Source organism: Poecile atricapillus, chromosome 26, assembly GCF_030490865.1.
Source record: "Poecile atricapillus isolate bPoeAtr1 chromosome 26, bPoeAtr1.hap1, whole genome shotgun sequence".
Classification (NCBI taxonomy): Eukaryota; Metazoa; Chordata; class Aves; order Passeriformes; family Paridae; genus Poecile; species Poecile atricapillus.
In genome coordinates this window covers 4,849,171-4,869,703 of record NC_081274.1, presented here as the reverse complement: position 1 = coordinate 4,869,703, position 20,533 = coordinate 4,849,171, and the positions used below count along the sequence as shown (strand labels likewise).

At 53.5% G+C, this 20,533-nt stretch overlaps 1 protein-coding gene and 1 pseudogene across 2 annotated transcripts; both read left to right on the top strand.

Moving 5' to 3' along the window:
• Positions 1 to 20,533, top strand: part of LOC131588457 (zinc finger protein 729-like) — a 298,116-nt pseudogene that overhangs the window by 210,662 nt on the left and 66,921 nt on the right.
• On the top strand, positions 8,678 to 17,093 carry LOC131588558 (class I histocompatibility antigen, F10 alpha chain-like). Of its 2 annotated transcripts, XR_009279609.1 has the most exons (9): positions 8,678 to 8,812; positions 10,275 to 10,538; positions 11,063 to 11,335; positions 12,317 to 12,589; positions 12,675 to 12,779; positions 12,875 to 12,910; positions 13,030 to 13,073; positions 15,194 to 16,961; positions 17,025 to 17,093. XR_009279609.1 is itself a non-coding variant. In XM_058857498.1 (8 exons), exons 1-7 carry the CDS (start codon positions 8,737 to 8,739, stop codon positions 13,053 to 13,055), a joined length of 1,053 nt encoding a protein of 350 aa, XP_058713481.1. In that variant the 5' UTR covers positions 8,678 to 8,736; the 3' UTR covers positions 13,056 to 13,073; positions 15,194 to 17,003. The 2 variants fall into 2 exon arrangements, 1 of the variants encoding a protein (XP_058713481.1); XM_058857498.1 differs by lacking the exon at positions 17,025 to 17,093 and having other exon boundaries at positions 15,194 to 17,003.

The following is a 20,533-nucleotide window of genomic DNA, read 5'->3' as shown; positions in this document are numbered from 1 at the left end:
TTCAGCCGTGGCTCTGCCAGACATTTGACACAGAGGTAGAACAGAACCAGCCTCTGTATCACCTTTTGCAACATTAATTTCCATTCCCAATTTAGCCATCAAATCCCTTCCCAGTAAATTACAATCACAATTGTGAGCAAGTAAAAATTCCTGCATTTCAAACCCATCCCCAACATCTCCTAATAGTAGCTGAATAAAACACACCCACTCATCTTTCCCACTTAGTGCCTTAATAATTAAAATATTCCCTAGGACCTTTAGGTGTAGGATTCCGAGTGGATGGAGAGGCCCCTGTGTCCATCAGGAAAGGTCTCCTCTGGATCCAGAGCCACCCTGGATGTTCCCAAGGGCTGCAGTGTGGTGGGTCCCTGGTGGAATGGGAGCTGTGAGACCGCTAAGAATCCGTGTCCATCAAGGGCTGGACTTGCTGGTGCTGAGGGTGCTCCTGTCTGTGCTTGCAGTGTCCTTGTGCCCTGCAGCTGGAAGGCTGATTCCTTGCCAGGGGCTGTTTGGGTGGGCTGTCCCCTGGCCAGGAGGGCAATGCCTGTGCCAGGTGCTTGTGGCCGAGGGTGTCCCCTGGGTGCTGGGGCCCCCTTGGGCCCTGGGCTTGATCCCTCAGGGGCTGTAGGAACTGTGCCATGGCCTTTGCCTTCAGCTTGGCCTTTTGCTCATCCCTTGCTGCATTCAGCTGCTGAGCCTTTGTGAGCAAGTGCTGCAGGGGCTTCTTGTGGCCCTGCTGCAGCCCCCCTCAGTGCCTGTGGGTGCTCATCGTGTGGCAGCTGCTGAGCTTTCTGCAAAATCCTTCCTTTCTGCAGGGACCCAGCACAAAATGCTTAAGAGATCATCTGGATCCTTGCAGGTCTAATCCCCATTTGTGAGCTGTTCCTTCCTGGTGCTGGCTGTGCTGAGGCTCCCCTCCCCAGCCCGTATCCCAGAGCCGGTCCCTGTCCTGCCGCAGTGTCCAAAGGCGGCCCCCCCGGCGGGCAGGGCCGGCAGCTCCACGGGGCCGGGCAGCGGCCGGGGCGTCCCGCAGCCTCCTGGGGGCCGGGGGCCACTGCCGGCCCTGCCCGGGGGGTGCTGGGGTCAGGCAGCGCCCGGCGCTGAGCCCCGGCTGCCCCACAGCCCCGGCCCGGCCCCACAGCTCCCCACAGGCCCCCAGCCCGTGCTCCCGGTGCCGCAGCTCTGCGCCCGCTCCTGCCGCTCCCAGCTCAGAGAAACCCCCTGAAATCCTCACCTCCTTCTTTTCCTGTCCTGGAAAACTGGGATACAAAGGATCTGAGTCAGCTGGCAAATTCTGAGGATAAGACCCTTCTGAAACACATCCCAATCCTCAGTATTTTTCTCTTCCTCCTCTTTTCCATCATCCTTTTTCTTACCCCATAGATTCCTCCTGTTGCTTCTTGTCTTAAGCACATTCCTGCACACTCCCCTTCAGCCAATCCCTTCCCAGCACACCAACACCATCCATCCCCTGTTGTCTAAATCCCTTCTGGACTTCCCTTCTTGCCCCCCTGGGTGTCCATGTCCCTAGTTAGCTCTGGGAGAATGTGCAAACGACCTCCACATGCTCCCAAGGGACCCTTGAGAGATATTTTAGGATCCTCATCCCTTTTGCTGGGACCCCATTGTGGCTTTCCCTTTTGTCCCCTCCCAGGGTGCCCTGCCATGTTTACTCCCCGAAGGTGCCACTGTAGTCACTGCTGAGATTTTCAGTGCTCTCTCCCTGCCGACTCTTGAGAGCCCCCCTGATCCGTCCCTCGTCTGTCTCCTGCTCACTCTCGGGTACCCAATCAATCCCCGGTGCCGCCGCCAGCCGAGGGAGCCGATCCCCCAAACTGGGTGAGGCACCTTGAGCTGCACTCAGTGCCCGCCGGCCCGGACGGTGGAAGGAATTGCAGAGGAGCCCCAAGGTGTGTGGAAAAATTGACATCCCCAGAGGTTTCTGTCCACAAGGAAGACGCAGGAGTCCTCTAACAGTAATTTCATCCATAAAAAAGGGTGAGGCCCTGGGACATTTCTAATGAGATTTCTCCAGTTGTTGGCAGACAGAGCCTCCTTTTCATCCTAATTTTCTTAGTCACATCTCCCTCTCCCCATTGGTTGATGTACTGTAATGGTACAGACTTCCCAATGCACCTCCTACATACCCCCTTAATATGCACCCCACTTTTGTATAGCTAACGATATTGATGGCTGTGTTAAGTCTTTGTTGTTCTTCTGGAAGTTGATGAATTTAGCAGAACCTTGGCTGATCAGCAGTCTGTATCATCAATTAATAATATTTTGTGCAGCTGATGGCTCCTCCTGTCCCTTCCTTATGTCCACGTCCCTGGCCCTATGTGCAATGAGGTTGACGGGATCAGTTTGTAAAGAGCCTTTGTTGTTGTTCCTTTGCTGGGGTTCCCCCGTTTTGGGGCCATCCCCCCTGGAGCAGGGTGTCCCCCCTTGGTGCAGGCGCAGGGCTCAGGCAGGGCTGAGGCAATCAGAGCGCGCGGCGCTGATGACTCATCAGTGTCCAGGCAGAGCCGCAGCTGCCAGCGTTCCCCAGCTGGAGCCCAGCTGCGCCCCTCCCCCCCGGGCCTTGGCGCCCCCCTTGAGGGGAATTTGGGGAGGTGGGAGGGGGGAGCGCCAAGGCCGGGCCCCCCCGCGCTGTGGTGGCGGGAGCGGCTGCAGTGGGGAGCGAGTGCGGGCGGAAGCGGCCGAGAGCCCAGCGCTGCCCCAGGCCGAGCTGGCCCAGCTCCATCCGTGCCCCTGCGGTGGGATGCTGTGGGACTGGGGGGGAAGAGGGAGGCGGCAGTGGGTGCTGGGCCTGGGGGCAGGAGGAGAAGGGAAGGAGAAGCAGGGCTGATGAACAAAATGGTCAAAATATCTATCTCGGGTTTTACAGAAGAAGGAGGAAGAGGAGTGTGAGCAAGAGTTGGGACACAGGAGGAGGAGGAGCAGGAAAAGGAAGCAGCACAAGGTTCCACCCTCCCTGTATGTGCAGTTCCAGGAGTGTTGCCCTGCCCACCATCAGCAGGTGACTGGACAGAGGGATCCATGATTTTGATGGGGCTGAATCTTGGTGTTTCTGAGTTTTATTGGGATAAATGTTGCTGGTTTGCTTTTTTGCAGGGGCTGAATTTTTCTGTTCTGGAGGGAGTTTTGCCTGAATTTGGTGTTTGGGTAGCTTTTGATCAGTGTTTTGATGTTTGGAGGATGTTTGGGCTTGGTGTTTTAGAGATTCTTACATACACAAGATCCCCAATGACTTTCTGAGATGAACTTGGGCAAGGAGCAAACCCCAGCCCAAGGCGCTCTCCTCTCTTTTTTTCCTCCTAACCAGGAATTTTCCTTCCCAAACCGTGTCCAGATGGAAGAGAAGGAGGAAAAGCCCTGGAGATCCCGCACGAGGAGGGGCTGCAAACCCAGTCCAGGGAGCTGCGAGGAGGAAAGATCCCCCCAGTGCCAGGAACACGGCCAGAGATCCAGCCAGAGCTCAGAGCTGGGGGAGAAGCCCCACAAGTGCTTGGAATGTGGGAAGGGCTTCAGGTGGAGCTCTGAGCTGCTCCAGCACCACAGGATCCACACTGGGGAAAAGCCCTACGAGTGTGGGGAATGTGGGAAGAGCTTCAGCCGGAGCTCCAGCCTTTGGAAACACCAGAGGATCCACATGGGGGAACGACCCTATGAGTGTGGGAAATGTGGGAAGAGCTTCAGAGAGATCTCTGGCCTGATGAGACACCAGGTGATCCACACAGGGGAACGGCCCTACACGTGCTTGAAATGTGGGAAGAGCTTTGGGTGGAGCTCCGCCCTGAGGGCACACCAGCTCATCCACACTGGGGAGAGGCCCTACGAGTGTCCCGAGTGTGGGAAGAGGTTTCAGACCAGCTCCAATGTCCTCAAACATGAGCGGATTCACACAGAGGAGAGGCCCTTCCGCTGCCCCGACTGCGGGAAGGGCTTCAACCGCAACTCCAACCTCACCGTCCACCGGCGCATCCACACTGGGGAGAGGCCCTACGAGTGTCCCCAGTGTGGGAAGAGCTTCTCCAGGAGATCTAACTTAGCCCGACACCAACGGAGGCACCAGTAAGGGAAGCCCTGCGAGTGCCCCGAGTGCGGGAAGAGCTTCGTGCGCTGCTCCAGCTCCATCCCCCATGGGAGGATCGGCGTTGGATGATCCCCAGTGACCCCCGTTGGGCAGAGCCCTGGTGATCCGTGGTCCTGGTGATCCGTGTTGGGGAGACACCTGGCTGGGAGGCTCCACATCTTCCTGGCTCCCTGTGGGCACCTGGATGAAAGCAGGGGAATGAAAATCCAACAGGATACAGAATGACAATGGGAATTGTTGACTTTCAGTCCTCGAGAACCTTTTGCCTCAGGACCTGTGTGGGCAGAGAAAAGGGGGTGACACCGGGCTTGGGGGGCCCAGAGGGGAGCACACACGCTCTGTGGGGGGGAGGACACGACCCCTGGGATCCCCCCTCACTCTCCTGCACAGGCAGAAGCTGAACCCCAGTACCAGGAAGACAAAGCCCAACATGGATTCCCCGATCCCCTCGGCATCTTGCTGTGGGTGGCGTTTCATGGCATCCCTGGGGCATCTGCAAAATACAGGACCTCCAAAACCTTTCACAGACACCCCAAGCCCCTCCAAGCACCCTCCCAGTCTCCCCCAGCCCAGCCAGGACCCTCTGAAACCTCCTTTGGAGTCACTAATTTTAAACAATTAAGAATTTTAGAAAAATTGGAGATCTTAGCTAGAGATAGGCCTTGCTGGAACTAGTTCAAGTTAATGACTAAGTGAGAAGCAGGATTTGAGGTAATGAATCTTGGTCTTAGGTAAAAAATTACTTTTCATTGTATGTTTGTTCAGCTGTACTTATAATGAGAGAAGAGAAACTGATCAATGGGTTCAGGAAGATCACAGACCTTACATCTGGAAACCCATTTAAACGTCACAAGGGAGGAAACTGGAGTTGTACCAAATGTCATTTGTAATGTCAGCCATTGTAAAGGTAGAAAGGTGAGAGTGAGGAAGGGTGGTTTTCCTTCATCTCTTGATGACCCTGCCTCACCAAAACGACTCCCTCCTCAAATTACACAGCCAACAACGCAGGTGTAATGACATTTTAAACTGATTACTATGCATTTTAATCCAAAGTGGAGCACGGGAGGTGGTAACATTATACTTATGTATTAGTATTTTGGATATTTAAGACTTTTGTAAATAAATAGACACTGGAATCTTTTGTCAACTTGCAGTGCGTATTAAGGGGTGACTCCTGCACTCGCCCAGTGCTGTGATTAAACATCCACTTTGTAACTTTAAACTGTTGGAGAGGTTTTTTGTCCATTAACAGATTGATATTGATAACAGGTCAATATCATTGTTTTGCTAAATCACTGCCAGTCTCTTCCCGGCCTCCCCAGGACCCACCAGAGCCCCTCCTGTTCCTCTCAGGATCCCACAGCCCCCTGCCAATTTCCCCCCACTGCCCCAGGACCCCCAAACCCTCTCCCAGTCCCTTCCCAGCCCCACCAGGACTCATCAAGTCCCCTCTCAGTCTCTTCCCAGCACAACCAACCTCATCCCAATCCCTGCTTTCCAATGCCCAATCTCCTTCCAGCTCCTCCTGTTACCTCTGTCTCTCTTTTCTTTGCCTCCTTTGGGCTCTGTTCTCTGTGGATATATCTTTTCTCTAGTCTCTCAGCCTTCTCTGGGCTGAATTCGCTGTAGATACAGCTTTCTATAGTCTCCCAGCCTCCTCTGGGCTGAACTTTCTGTGAATACAGCTTTCTATAGTTCCCCAGCCTTCTCTGGGCTGAATTCTCTGTGAATACAGTTCTTCTCTAATTCCCCAGCCTCCTCTGGGCTGAATTCTTCTGGGATCCTCCCTCGTGGGGAGTTCCACTTATCTCAATTCTCATTATTTGAAGTAAACTCTCGAGCTGGTTAGAATCTTGTTTCTCGTGTTTATTGCAGGATCCTTACAGAACTTAACAGGTCTCTCTAGGCTGGTTACAAGGTTAATCTTTGCAATTTGGTACATTTCTTTCTTCTGATGGTACAAACAAGGCCTTGTGGCACACTTCATGTCTGATACACAAAATGGCCCCGAACTACGCAGCTCTTTTATCTTTATACCTATTTTTATCCAATTAACAATAGGCACGTATATTATTTTTCTTAATGACCCAATGACCCATCACCTTTGTGATGCACTGCGGCATTTTCTATCCAATTACTAACTACTACCCAAAAACCTCTAGGAAAAGAACATGAAGAAGAAAGAAGAATGACAAGAGACAACACCCTAAATCCTCCATCTTGTCTCCTGTTCTCTAAACTACTTTTTCACACAGTGATTTAAGAAGCTTTCTAATCTACACACCTACTTTTCTTATCTAACTTTAACATTTGTTTTCATGTATCACTATGAAAACATGCTCATGAATTTCATATAATATGAAATTCAGTGTTCTCTTGAATCCCAGAACTAAACATTAAAAGCAAGGGCACACAGTCTGCATTTCAGACTCCAACACCGAGAACACCCTAAACCTCCATTCCCGGGCAGGGGAACCCCCCTGAGTCCCATTTTGGGTCCTGTGACCCCCCTCAATCCCCTTTCCCAGCACCGGGACCCCCGTGTACCCCCTCATCTGGAACCGGCACCCCCCTGAACCCCAATTCCCGGGCATTCGGCTTTTCCCAGACCCGAGACCCGCCCTTTTCCTCGGCTTTTGGACCCCCGGATCTCCGAAATTTCCGTCTCCACCCCGTTTTCCACTCCCGCCGCTTCCCGAAACGGGGTCCCAGAGGGTCCCAGGGGTCTCAGGGGGTCTCAGCAGGGATCCAATGGGATCCGGATGAACTCCCTGGAATTCCCCTTTCCCCGCGTCCCCTCCCCCCACCGCGTTCCCTCGGTCACTTTCTCTTTTCCCGTCTCCCAAACTGCGTCCCCGGGATCCACCTGCCTCTCCCCGCCCCAGCCCCCCTTTCCCGTCACCCAGGGACCCCCTGGACCCCCATTCCTGCCTTTCCCAGCTCCCAGACCCCGCTCTCCTCAACCCCAGGGACCCCTGGACCCCCTTTCGTGGGCACAGGGACTCCCTGGATCCCCCATCGCGCCTCTCCCAGCCCCTTCCTTGAACCTTGGACCATTCCCGGCTTTCTCGGTTTCGCTTCCTGACCTTTGGACGCCCCCAAACCCCCAAATCTCTGCGTCCCCCCAGTTCTCCACCCCCTGCGCGTCCTGTGGGGGGTCCTGGGTGATCCCAGGGGGGATTCAGGGGAATTCCCAGGGTTTCCTCTGTCCCCTCCCCGCGCTCTCCCGGTCACTTTCGCGTCTCCCAAGCTGCGGCACCGGGATCTGCCCGGGGACCGGGGACTGCCCCCGGCACCGGGACCCCCCTGAGCCGCAATTCCTGGGCACCGGGAACCCCTGCACTTCCATTTCCGGGCGAACCCCCCTTCCTGGGCACAGAGACCCCCTTGAACGTTCATTTCGGGGCACCGGGATGCCCCTGTACCCCCTTCCCCGGCCCCAAAAACCCCTGCACCCCCTTATCTGGAACCTGGAACCCCCTGAACCCCCATTCTCGGGCACGGAAACCTCCCGGAACCCCCATTTCTTCGGCACCGGGACCCCCCTGAACCTCCATTTTCAGGCACTGGGACCCCTTGAACCCCGGAACATGGGAAGGGACCCCCAGAACCCCATTTCCTGGGCACCGGGACCCCCTGAATCCCCATTCCGCTGCACCAGGACCCCCTAAGGCCCCCATTCCTGGGAAAGGGAACCCCCCTGCACCCCCTTTCCCAGCACCGGATCCCCACCACGCCATTATCTGGCACCGGGACCCTCTGAACCCCGATGACCAGGAAGGGACCCCCCCCCCACCCCGAACCCCATTTCCTGTGCATCGGGACCCCCCTGCATCCCCTTATGCAGCACCGGGACCCCCTGAACCCCCATTCCGCTGCACCAGGACCCCCGTGCACCCCCGTCCTCGAGACTGGAGCCCTCCCAAACCCTCCATCCTCGCACACTGGCACCCCCCTGTACCCCCATATCCAGCACGGGGATCCCCCTGCAGCCCCATCTCCAGTACCCCCCACCCCCTTTCCCGCCCCTCCCCCTCTCGGAGACCCCAGCCCCCACTTTTCCTTGACCCCGGGACCCCCTGAACCTCCGTTCCTGGGCATGGGGACCCTCTGCATCCCCTTCTCCGGGACTTGAACCCCCTCCTGGACCCTCTTCCCGTGTTCTGGGACCCCCCGCCCCCCGTTCCCGGGCACCCCGCCCTTCCCAGACCCCCGAGCCGCCCTTTTCCTTCACCTTTGCACCCCCAGATCCCCCAAATTTCCGGGTCCCCCCAGTTCTCCACACCCGGCGCTTTCTCAAGCGGGGTTCCAGGGGGTCCCAGGTGGTTCCCAGAGGGCTCCAGGGCGGCCGCAGCGGGGATCCAGAGGGATCCAGAGGGATCCAGGGGGATCCAGAGGAATTCTCTGGAATTCCCCCGTCCCCTCCCCCCAGCCCTGCCTCGGGCTCGTCCTCTTCCGCGTCCTAACCTGAGAACCCGGGATCTGCCCGGCGCCCGGTGACGTCACTGACACATCGGCTGCCATTGGCGAGCAGGAAATAGCGGCGCCAATGGCGGGGCAGGAGGCGGCTCTGTGGGCGGGGCCAGAGCTGTGGGCGGGAGGGACCAGAGCTGTGCCCGGGGCCGCAGCGGAGCAGCTCCATGGGTCCAGCGCTGCCTCTGGGGCTCCTCTTGGGGCTGCAGGGGATCCTGGGGGACCCGGGCGGCCCGACAAGAGGTGAGTGGGACCCCTCCGAAACCGGAACCACTCTGAGCCGCAATTCCCGGACAGCGGGACCACCCTGAACTTCCATTTCCGGGTACCAGGAACCCCCTGAACTTCCATTCCCGGGCAGGTGAACCCCCCTGAGTCCCATTTTGGGTCCTGTGACCCCCCCTCAATCCCCTTTCCCAGCACCGGGACCCCCGTGTACCCCCTCATCTGGAACCGGCACCCCCCTGAACCCCAATTCCCGGGCACTGGGAACCCCCTGCACCCCCTAATCCTGGACTGGGACCCCCCCGCACCCCCGCCAGTGCTCTGGGACCCCCCTGCACCCTATTCCCGGGCATCGCGTTTTTCCCAGACCCCAGACCCGTCGTTTTCTTTGGCGTTTGGACTCTCCGTATCTCCGAAATTTCCGTCTCCACCCCATTTTCCACTCCCGCCGCTTCCCGAAACGGGGTCCCAGGGGTCTCGGGGGTCTCAGCAGGGATCCAGTGGGGTCCGGATGAACTCCCTGGAATTCCCCTTTCCCCCCGTCCCCTCCCCCCACCGCGTTCCCTCGGTCACTTTCTCTTTCCTTTCTCCCAAACTGCGTCCCCGGGATCCGCCCGCCTCTCCCCGCCCCAGCCCCCCTTTCCCGTCACCCAGGGACCCCCTGGACCCCCATTCCTGCCTTTCCCAGCTCCCAGACCCCGCTCTCCTCAACCCCAGGGACCCCTGGACCCCCTTTCGTGGTCACAGGGACCCCCTGGATCCCCCATCGCGCCTCTCCCAGCCCCTTCTTTGAACCTTGGACCATTCCCGGCTCTCCTGGTTCCGCTTCCTGACCCCCAAATCTCTGCGTCCCCCCAGTTCTCCACCCCCTGTTCGTCCTACTGAGGGGTTCCAGGGGGTCCGGGACGGTCCCTGGGGGGCCGTGGAGGGTCCCAGGGAGGATTCTGAGCCCTGAATTTTCAGTCTCAGGCACTGGGACCTCCCCTGCACTCCCTTATCCTGTACCAACCCCCCCCCGCACCCCCTTTCCCATCCATCCCGCCTTTCCCAGTCCCCAGCCCCCCCTTTTCCTTCACCTTGAGACACCCCCAGACCCCCATTCCTGTTTTTCTCAGCTCTCACCCCCCCATTCCTCTGCATCAAGGACCCCCGAGCCCCCCATTCCAGCCATCCCCACCTCGTGACCCCTTTCCTTGACACTGGGGACCCCTGGACCCCCTTTCCTGGGCACAGGGACCTGCTGGAACCCCCACCCCACCTCTCCCAGTCCCTGCACCCCCCCTTCCATAACCCTGGAACCCCCTGAGCCCCTGGACACCGGGACCCCCCTGCACGCCCTTTCCTGTCCACCCCACCTCTCCCACCCCTGGAGACATCCTTTCCTTGTCCCCAGGATCCCCAAATCCCTTCCCGGCTCTCCCAGTTCCCCTTTCATTGATCCATGACCCCCTCAGCCCCCCAAATCTCCGTGTCCCCCCAGTTCTCCATTCCCTGCGTTACCTGTCTGTGGCGGTGTCAGAGCCCAGCCCGGGGGTCCCCCAGTTCATGGAATTGGGGTTGGTGGACGGGATCCCCTTCACGCGCTACGACAGCGAGCGGGGCCGGAAAGTGCCGCTGACGCGGTGGATGGAGGAGGGAGCTGAGCCGGGATATTGGGAGCGCCAGACCCAGATCTGTCAGGTGAACCAGCATGTGCGTGTGGAGGACCTGAAGACGCTGCGGCACCGGTACAACCAGAGCGGGGGTGAGTGGGGGGATCTGTGGGGATTTGTAGGATTGGGATGGGATCTGTAGGATTGGGATGGAGATCCATGGACTGGGATGGGATCTGTGGGGCTGAGATGGGATCTGTGGGGCTGGAATAGGATCCGTGGGGCTGGGACATGGATCCATGGGGGTGGGATGAGATCTGTGGGCTGGAATGGAGATCCATGACTTTAGGACATGGATCCATGGGGCTGGGATGGGATCTGTGGGTTTGAGACATGGATCTATGGGGCTGGAATGGGATCTGTAGGGCTGGAATGGGATCTGTGGGGTTGGGATGGGATCCCTGGGGCTGGGATGGGAATTGTGGGGCTGGGATGGAGATCCATGACTTTGGGACATGGATCCCTGGGGCTGGGATGGGATCTGTGGGGCTGGAATAGAAATCCATGACTTTGGGACATGGATCCATGGGGCTGGGATGGTATCTGTGGGGCTGAGATGGGTTCTGTGGGGCTGGGACACAATTCCATGTGTCTCTGTGGTTACAATCCCCCCCAGGTCTCCACACCATACAGTTGCTTTCCGGCTGTGACCTCCTGTCTGACGGGAGTGTCCGTGGATCCGAGCGGTTCGGCTACGATGGGCGGGATTTCATCTCCTTCGAGCTGGGATCCAAGAGCTTCGTGGCGGCTGACGACGCTGCTGAGATCACACGGAAGCGCTGGGAAGATGAGAACGTGGCTGAGGGGCGGGAGAATAGCCTGAAACATGTCTGCCCAGAATGGCTCCGGAAATACATTGGATACGGGATGAAAGAGCTGGAGCGCAAAGGTGGGTGGGAATTTGGGATTTGGGAATGGAGGACTTGTGAACGTGATAATTCCTGTGGGAATTCCATGGGCGGATATCACCACCATCCTGTTGTAGTGCATCTAAAAATCTTGGTACCTCCCAAGGGTAAAACTCACCTCTGGTTTGTGTAATGTTAGTTCCTACCTGAGAACCTTCTTTCCCTTCCCCCTTCTCATTGGCTGTGACCTCCCTGCATCCCCTAATCAGCCCTGCCCCCTGGTATAAGAGATAAGACCCAGAGCATTTCGCCCTCTCTCTCTTGCCCCGGATGGACTACAGACAATAAACCCGGGATTATTCCAGCAAGTTTGAGCCTCCTGTGTCTAGATACTTTGAGTCTGTGTTGTATCCACTCCAGGACCTCCTCCACCACCTGTGCCCAGAGACCAGGCTCTCACCACAGGGGGTGGGACAGAGGGGTCCCATCAGGGAGAAGGATTGCAACAGAGTGGCGCCCAACGTGGGGCGCCACCTGAAGAGATCCTTCCTTAGCCCCTCGAAGTAATCCAATCCTCTGTCGATGGAGGGGTTCAGGGAGATCCTTCATGACCAAGAAAAAGACCAAAAAGTGCTTCTCCATCCCATTCCAGTGGGAATGCCATGGGCAGATATCTCCAGCATCCCATTCCCATGGAATTCCATGGTCAGATCTCACCCCCATCCCATTCCCATTCCCACGGAATTCCATGGGCAGATCTCACCCAATCCCATTGCCATGGAATTCCATGGGCAGATATCACCACCATCCCATTCCCATGGAATTCCATGGGCAGATCTCACCCAGTCCCATTCCCACAGAATTCCATGGGCGGATATCTCCAGCATCCCATTCCCATTCCCATGGAATTCTATGGGCAGATCTCACTCAGTCCCATTCCCACAGAATTCCATGGTCAGATCTCACCCCTATCCCATTCCCATGGAATTCCGTGCATGAGTTCCACCATTATCCCATTCCAGTGGTCCCTGACGTCCATGTGTCCGGGAAAGAGGAACACGGGACACTGATCCTATCCTGCCACGTGTACGGATTCTATCCCAACACCATCGCAGTCAACTGGATGAAGGGGGGTGAAATCCGGGATCAGGAGACAGAGTGGGGCAGGATCGTTCCCAACAGCGACGGCACCTTCCACACCTGGGCCAGGATCGAGGCGCTGCCGGAGGAGTGGGAGCAGTACCAGTGCCGGGTGGACCATCCCGGAATGCTGGAACCCGGGATCTTCGCTTGGGGTGAGGCTGGGAATGTGGGAATTGAGGATTTGGAATTCTGGAATGGGGATTCCGCTTCCCCTCCTCACTATCCCGCGTTTCCCAGAGCCAACATCTGGCATGAATCTCGCTGTGGTGATCGCTGTGTCCGTCATCGCTGCCATCCTCGTCCTTGTCCTCATTGGATTCGGTGTCTGGAGGCTCCAATCCAGTAACACATGGGATGGGGGTCGGGAAGGGACACGGATCCACCCAGCACCGTTCTGGGAATGCAGCACCCACACTGATCCCGCTGTTTTTCCACAGGGAAGAGGGACGGGAATGGATACAACCCGCCAGCCAGTGAGTTCCAGTGGTGGATCCAGCTTTGGATCCCCTCTTTGTGCATCCCAGGGTGGATCCTGGGGTTAATCCCGGTGTGTGATCCATGCTGGAATCTCACGGATCTTCTCTTTCTGCAGGAAGGGACATGGAAATGAATGGCTGAACCACATTTATGGAGCAGGTTTGGGGTGGGATTACAGAGGAGAATCAGGGCAGGATGGACAGACTGGGATCAGGGAGGGATTCTGGATCAGAGCAGGGATCCAGAGCAGGATCAGATGGAATTGTTGAGTGGAATCGGTGCTGGATTCTGGAGCAGGATCAGGTGGGATGGATGGAGCAGGATTGGTGTGGAATGGATGGAGAGGGATCAGGGCTGCATTCCAGACAAGAATCAGCTGGAGGAATGGAGCAGGATTTGGGCAGCAGGGATGGGGTGGGATCAGGTGGGATTCTGGATCAAGGCAGGATTCCAGTGTGGGATTAGTTGAGATGGATGGAGCAGGATCAGGTTGGGATTCCCAAGAGGGATTGGGGCAGGGTGGATGTGGCAGGATTGGGTGGGATGGATGGATGGATGGATGGATGGATGGATGGATGGATGGATGGATGGATGGATGGATGGATGGATTGTCGTGGTTTTAAACTAGTAACAAAAAATTACTTATTTCTTGCTAGAGATATGGATTAAAATAAGAGCAAAACAGGCTTAAAACTTAAAAGGAATAAAGACAGTTTATTAACAAACTACTAGAATAAGAATACCAGAATAAACTTTCAGAAAACCCTTTTACTTCTCACTACTTGACTATTTCTTTGTACACATAAGATAGAGACAAAAAATTTTAGAATCTTGGTGGTCAAAAACAGTCGCAATTTCTAGAGTCTTTTCATCAGTCCCCATAGAGAAACAGAAGTCTCTTTCTGCCAATCTATGGAGTTTCTAGAGTCCACTCCTCCCATTGTACACTACTCCGAGGTGTGCATGGGTCAAATGAGTCCAGGGATGCTATTTTTAAGGATAAGTTATTCAAAGGTAGAAATCTTCTTCATTTGTTTCTGTGAGCCTTCCTGGAAAACAGCCATCTCCTTGGCTCCTTTAAGGCTTTAAAATTCTCACTTCACTCGTAAGTTCCAGCAACTCACAGTATCACAACTACTCTCTCTTTTCTCTAAAGTCCACACTTTGAATACTCTATTCCTCCCATACTCTAGTTATGAATTAAAGGAGTCTTCTAAACTATTACTGTCCATCTCTATAGCTGTAACAAAAAGATATTTCAGCTGTAAAGCATCTTCTTATTCCCTCCTTCTTATTTAAACTTAACTCTTTTCTTCACTGTTTTTAGTAGTTCTATGATGTCTTTTGCATGTTGATTGTCTCTCTTTCTTTGTCTTTTCTAAGAAAAGGAGTAATCTGTTTGTTTATCCAAGTAGTAAAAGAATTAAAAGCTTAGAAAACTGTAAAAGTTCATGGTGTCAGGTTTCAGTCCAGCTGCAGAAACTGAAAACCAAGCTCGGCTGACCAGCTCTGCTTCCCCCCCCCTTCCCTGCGGCCTCGTTCTGGCCTGGGAGGGGGAGGGGAAAGCCAAGATAGAGCTTGTTACCTGGTCAGCAGTCGGAAATCAAAGAGAACGAGACAGCTCAGAATGTACTTCTTAAGGAGGTGTTTACAAGTTGAATTCACTTTTTACTGGTCAGAACGGCTGTCCATTCTTGGAAATGACTGATAATTGGTCTGGAGGAAAAACTCCCATCAGCCACCAGTAGCTTCAACTTCCCCTCTTTTTACTCTGTCTTAAAGGTGAAGCTACCCCATGACATGGATGGATGGATGGATGGATGGATGGATGGATGGGTGGATGGATGGAGGATGGAGTGGAATCAGGGAGGGATTTCAGTATGGAATTGGGTGGGATGGATGGAGCAGGACTGGGGCAAGATCAGGTTGGGATTCCAGAGAGGGATTGGGACAGGGTGGATGTGGCAAGATCAGGTGGGATGGATGGAGCAGGATTGGTACAGAATGGATGAAGAAGGATCAAGTTGGGATTCCAGAGAGGGACTGGGGCAGAATGGATCAAGCAGGATCAGGTGGGATTCCGGAGAAGGATTGGGGCAGGAAGGATGTGGCAGGATCAGGTGGGATGGATGGAGCAGGATCAGGTGGTATGGATAGAGGAGGATTGAGGTGGGATCAGGTGGGATTCTGGAGCAGCTCCTGCTCCCCATCAGCTCCAGCCAGGTCCATTCTGTGGAATGGGGACAGGGTGACACCGTGACCCTCTCTCATCTCGGCAGGAATCGCCGCCTCAGCGATCCATGGAGCTGGATCGGGCCCTTTCCCTGTTCCTGGGAAAGCCGAGAGCTGCCAGCAGAGCTCATCCCACTGCTGCCACCCACCCCACAGCTCTTGCTAACGGATCGATTTCCTGTTTTCCAATGTTTTAGAGCCAAAACCCACAAATATTCCCGATGCTTTACTTCTGGTGTGAAATTATCCTGCTTGGGGCAAGAAATCCTGCTTGGAGCAAGAAATCCGGGTTCCTCCTCCAGTGTCCAGCAGTTCCTCTCTGGGAGCCTGGAGTGGGAGTGGGGACACTGGGGACAGGGATGGGGACACTGGCAGTAGGGATGGGAACAGCAGGAATGGGAATGGGGACCCCAGGAACTGGGGTGGGGACCCCAGGAGCAGGGTGAGGACACCAGGACCAGGGTGAGGACACCAGGACTGGGACAGGGACACCAGGAACAGGTTTGAGACACCAGGAGCAGGATGGGGACACCAGGAGTGGGATGGGGACACCAGGACTGAGATGGGGATACCAGGAGCAGGATGGGGACACCAGGACTGGGTTGGGGACATCAGGAGCAGGGTGGGGACTTGCCAGCCACACCCAGCTCCATTCCCCAGGATTCATTTCCCATTCCGTGTCCCATATCCAAGGTATCCCCAGGAGGGTTTGGCCACACTGGGCTCCTGGAGGGGCAGTGGGATGGGGGGAGGGGTCAGACCAGGCCTCGCTGTCCCCAGGTGTCCTTGAGTGTCCCAAAATCGGTGCTTGGGATCACAGAGAGGTTCCCTGGCCATGACCATGGCCATGACACAAGCACAAGATGGCCGTGAGATGAGAGTGACCATGAGTGACACAACCCTGAGATGACCACGACCATGGGATAACCATGACTGTGACCACAACTGTGACCATGACTGTGACCATGGCTGTGACTATGACCAGGAGATGACCATGACCATGACACAACCACAACCCTGACCATGAGATGATTTGGACCAAGAGATGACCATGGCTTGGCCATGAGACAGCCGTGGCCTTGAGGTGACGCTGATGTGATTGTGGCCATGAGATGACCATGAGGTGACAATGGCATGATCATGAGATGACCATTACAGTGGGATGACCATGAGCATAAGATGATGGTGATCAGGAAATGACTGTGACCATGAGACAACCACAAGATGATCGTGACATCGTGACAGATGACCACGAGATAACCATGACACCACCATAGTCATGAAATGATGGAAGGCCTTGAGATGACCTTGACTGTGACCATGACATGATCTTGACCAAGAAGTGCCACACCACACCATAGCTGTGTGGTGATCAAGACCATGAGATGATCATGACACAACCATGGCTGTGAGATGATTGTGACCATGAGGTGACTGTGAGATGACCATGAGGTGACCATGACCATAAGATGATGGTGATGACCATAACCGTGGGAAATAAAAAAACTCTTACAGAATAAGGACCTTTTCCACCTTTGTTAAATCCCAGTCACTTCCGTTCACTTTTGTTCACCAAAAAGCACTCTGGGAAGGGTTCAGCTGCAGGTCAGATGGTCCGAGAGTGGGCTGGTGGTCATCTCATGGGTGAGGCAGTGATTGGCTGGGGAGATGCGTGGCCACCACATGATCAGAGAGCTGACTGGGTAAAGGAATGCATCAACAGCGACACTACAGTGGCAGACAGCCAATGCATGCTTGGTTCGGTTTAGTTAAGTTTGGTTAAGTTTGGGTCAGGCTTGGTTAGGTTTGGGTTAGGTTTTGTTAAGTTTGGGTTAGGTTTGGTTAAGTTTGGGTTAGGTTTGGTTAAGTCTGGGTTAGGTTTTGTTAAGTTTGGGTTATGTTTCAAGTATAAAAAGGCTCAGTTGGTTACAATAAAGGATCTTTGAAGCAAGCAAGGAAGTCCTTGTGTCTTTGTTCCCCATTGCTATTCATGACCATGAGATGGCCATGATGATGACCATGAGATGGCTGTGACTGTGACCATGAGATGAGTCAGCTATGATCCTGGCATAACCATGATATGATTGTGGCCATGAGTTGACCATGAGACAATCATGAGGTGACCATGACACAACCATTACCATGGCATAACCATGATATGATTGTGGCCATGAGTTGACCATGAGATGATCGTGAGGTGACCATGACCATGTGATGACCATGACTGTGACCATGCCCATGAGATATCATGACCATGAGAGGACTGTGACAGTCAGATGACCACAACACAGCCATGAGCATGAGATCGTGACCATGAGAGGAGCATGAGCATGAACATGGGATGATTGTGATCAGGAGACGACAATGAACATGAGATGATGGTGCTCAGGAAATGACCATGACCATGACATGACTATGACTGTGGCCGTGACATGACTATGGCCATAAGATGACCACAAGATGACTGTGAGCATTTCATGACCATGAGCATTTCATGACCATGACACAGCCATGAGGCGATCAAGTTAATGAGATGACTGTGAGGTGACCATGACTTAACCATGGGCATGGGGTCATAAAGACCATGAGATGAGCAAGAGATGACCATGGTCGTGATACAATGACCATGAGATGACCATAATGAGGCAACTATGAACATGAGATGATTGTGACCAAGAGATGACCATGAGATGACCACATCACAACCATGGCCATGAGACCATTGTGACCATGTGGTGATTTTGAGATGACTATGGGGTGACCATGACCGTGAGATAACCACAACATGATCATGACAGGATCAAGACCATGACAGGATAGTGACCATAAGATGGCCACAAGATGATCATGAGATGACCATGACACAACCATGACCTTGAGATGACTATGACCATATGATGACCATGACCATGATATGAACTTGACAGAACCATGACCATTACAATGAGATGACCATGACCATGAGATGATGGTGATCAGGAAATGACCATGACCATGAAATGGCCATGAGATGACTGACCATGAGATGACCATGATCATGAGATGACCAGGACCATGGAATGACCATTACAACAATATAACCAGGACTATGAGGTGACCATGAGCATGAGATAATTGTGAGCAAGAGATGACCTTGAGATGGCCATGGCCATGTGTGACCATGATCATGAGGTGACTGTGAGATGACCCTTACAGTGAGATGACCGTGACACGAGAAGACCAAAATAGAATCATGGCCATGACATGGCTATGACATGACCATGACATGACCATGGATGTGAGATGATCGTAACCATCAGGTGACTGTGAGTTGACCATGAGAGGACAGTGATCAGGAAATGACTGTGACCATGAGATGACCTTGACCATGACAAAACCACAACCATGAAATGACCATGTTATGATTGGCCATGAGTTGACTGTGAGATGACCATGACGTGATTGTGACCATGAGATGACCATGAGTATGAGATGACCATGAGTATGAGATGACCATGAGCATGAGATGGCCATGAGCATGCAATGACCCTGACTGTGACCATGACACAGCCATGGTCATGGACCATCATGATGAGATGACCATGCATGTGAGATTACTTTGAGCATGTGATGGCTGTGACCAAGAGATGACCATGAGATGACCATGAGATGACCATGCTCATGAGATCATTGTGAACATGAGATGGTCATGAGGTTACCATGATGTGATTGTGACCATGAGATGACCATGACAATGAGATGACTGAGAGGATGAGATGATGACTATCAGGAAATGACCATGCAATGGGCGTGAGGTCATAAGATAACCATGACCATGACCCAAACACCACTGAGAGATGACCATGATAAGATTGTGGCAAATGAGTTGATCATGAGATGATCATAAAATGACCATAACCATGCAATGACCATGACTGTGGTCATGACACAACCATGGCCATGGAATGACCATGATCATGGGATGACCATTACAATGAGATGACCATGACTATGAGGTGACCATGAGCATGAGATGATTGTGACCAAGAGATGACCATGAGATGATCACAACACACCATGGCCATGTGTGACCATGATTGTGAGGTGACTGGGACATGACCATTACAGTGAGATGACTGTGACCATGAGATGATCAAGACCATGAGATGACCATGAGATGATCATGAGATTATCATGACCATGACACACCCATGATCATAAGATGACTATTACAGTGAGACGACTGTGACCATGAGATGATCAAGACCATGAGATGATCGTGAGATTATCATGACCATGACACACCCATGATCATAAGATGACTATTACAGTGAGATGACCATGAATGTGACCATGACACGACCATGACCATGGGGTGATCATGAGCATGTGATGACTGTGACCAAGACATGACCACAATGCAACCATGGCCATGTGGTGATCAAGGCCATGAGATGACCATGATTGTGATCGTAATACAACCACAACCATGAAAGGATAGAGATCATGACATGATTCTGACTATGAGCTGACCAAGAGATAACCATGCCCAAGACACAACCACAGCTGTGAGGTGACCATGATGTGATTGTGGCCACGAGCTGACCATGAGATGACCATGAGGTAACAATGACATGACCATGACCAAGAGATGACCATGTCATGACCGTGAGCATGTGGTGATTGTGACCAAGAGATGACCACAGCACACCATGGCCATGTGGTAATCAAGACCATGAGATGGTCATTACAATGAGATGACCACGACCATGGAATAACCATGACTATGGCACAACTATGGCTGTAAGATGACCATGATGTGACTGTGGCCATGAGATGACCATGAGATACCCATGAAATGACCATGAGATGACCATGACCATGCAATGACCATGACACAACCATGACCATGAGATGATTTGGATTAAGAGATGACCATGAGGTGACCACAATATGACCATGGCTATGAAATGCTTGTGACCATGGGGTGACAACGACCATGAGATGACTGTGATCAGGAAATGACCATGACTGTGATGATGACACAACTACAACTGCGAGATGACCACGAACATGAAATATTGAGACCAAGAGATGACCATGACCATGAGAGGACTGTGACCATGAGATGACCATGTGTCCTAGTTTAGGGTACATTTGGGAGAGAACCTCTAAATGGAGTTCCCCCAGGAAAGCAAAATTCAAATGACCCCTCCCCCCTACTGGTTCGGGAAAAAAAAAATTCTTTGGAGAGAAGTGGAAAAAACTGTTTATTTAACAGAAATTGAATAATATTGAACAATAAAACCTCTCACTGTTTGATGAAATGGTGAATCTAGGAAGAAAAGTCCTTTTCATGTGGTTTAACTTGGCTTGCTCAGGTTCTTATCAGTCCCTCTGGCACTGGA

Bases quoted from the DNA above. Each gene is read 5' to 3' on its own strand.
- LOC131588558 (XM_058857498.1), top strand. From the start codon at position 8,737: ATGGGTCCAGCGCTGCCTCTGGGGCTCCTCTTGGGGCTGCAGGGGATC. The intron at 10,539-11,062 runs GTGAGTGGGGGG...AATCCCCCCCAG, and splicing joins CCGGTACAACCAGAGCGGGG to GTCTCCACACCATACAGTTG. The intron at 12,590-12,674 runs GTGAGGCTGGGA...CGCGTTTCCCAG, and splicing joins ACCCGGGATCTTCGCTTGGG to AGCCAACATCTGGCATGAAT.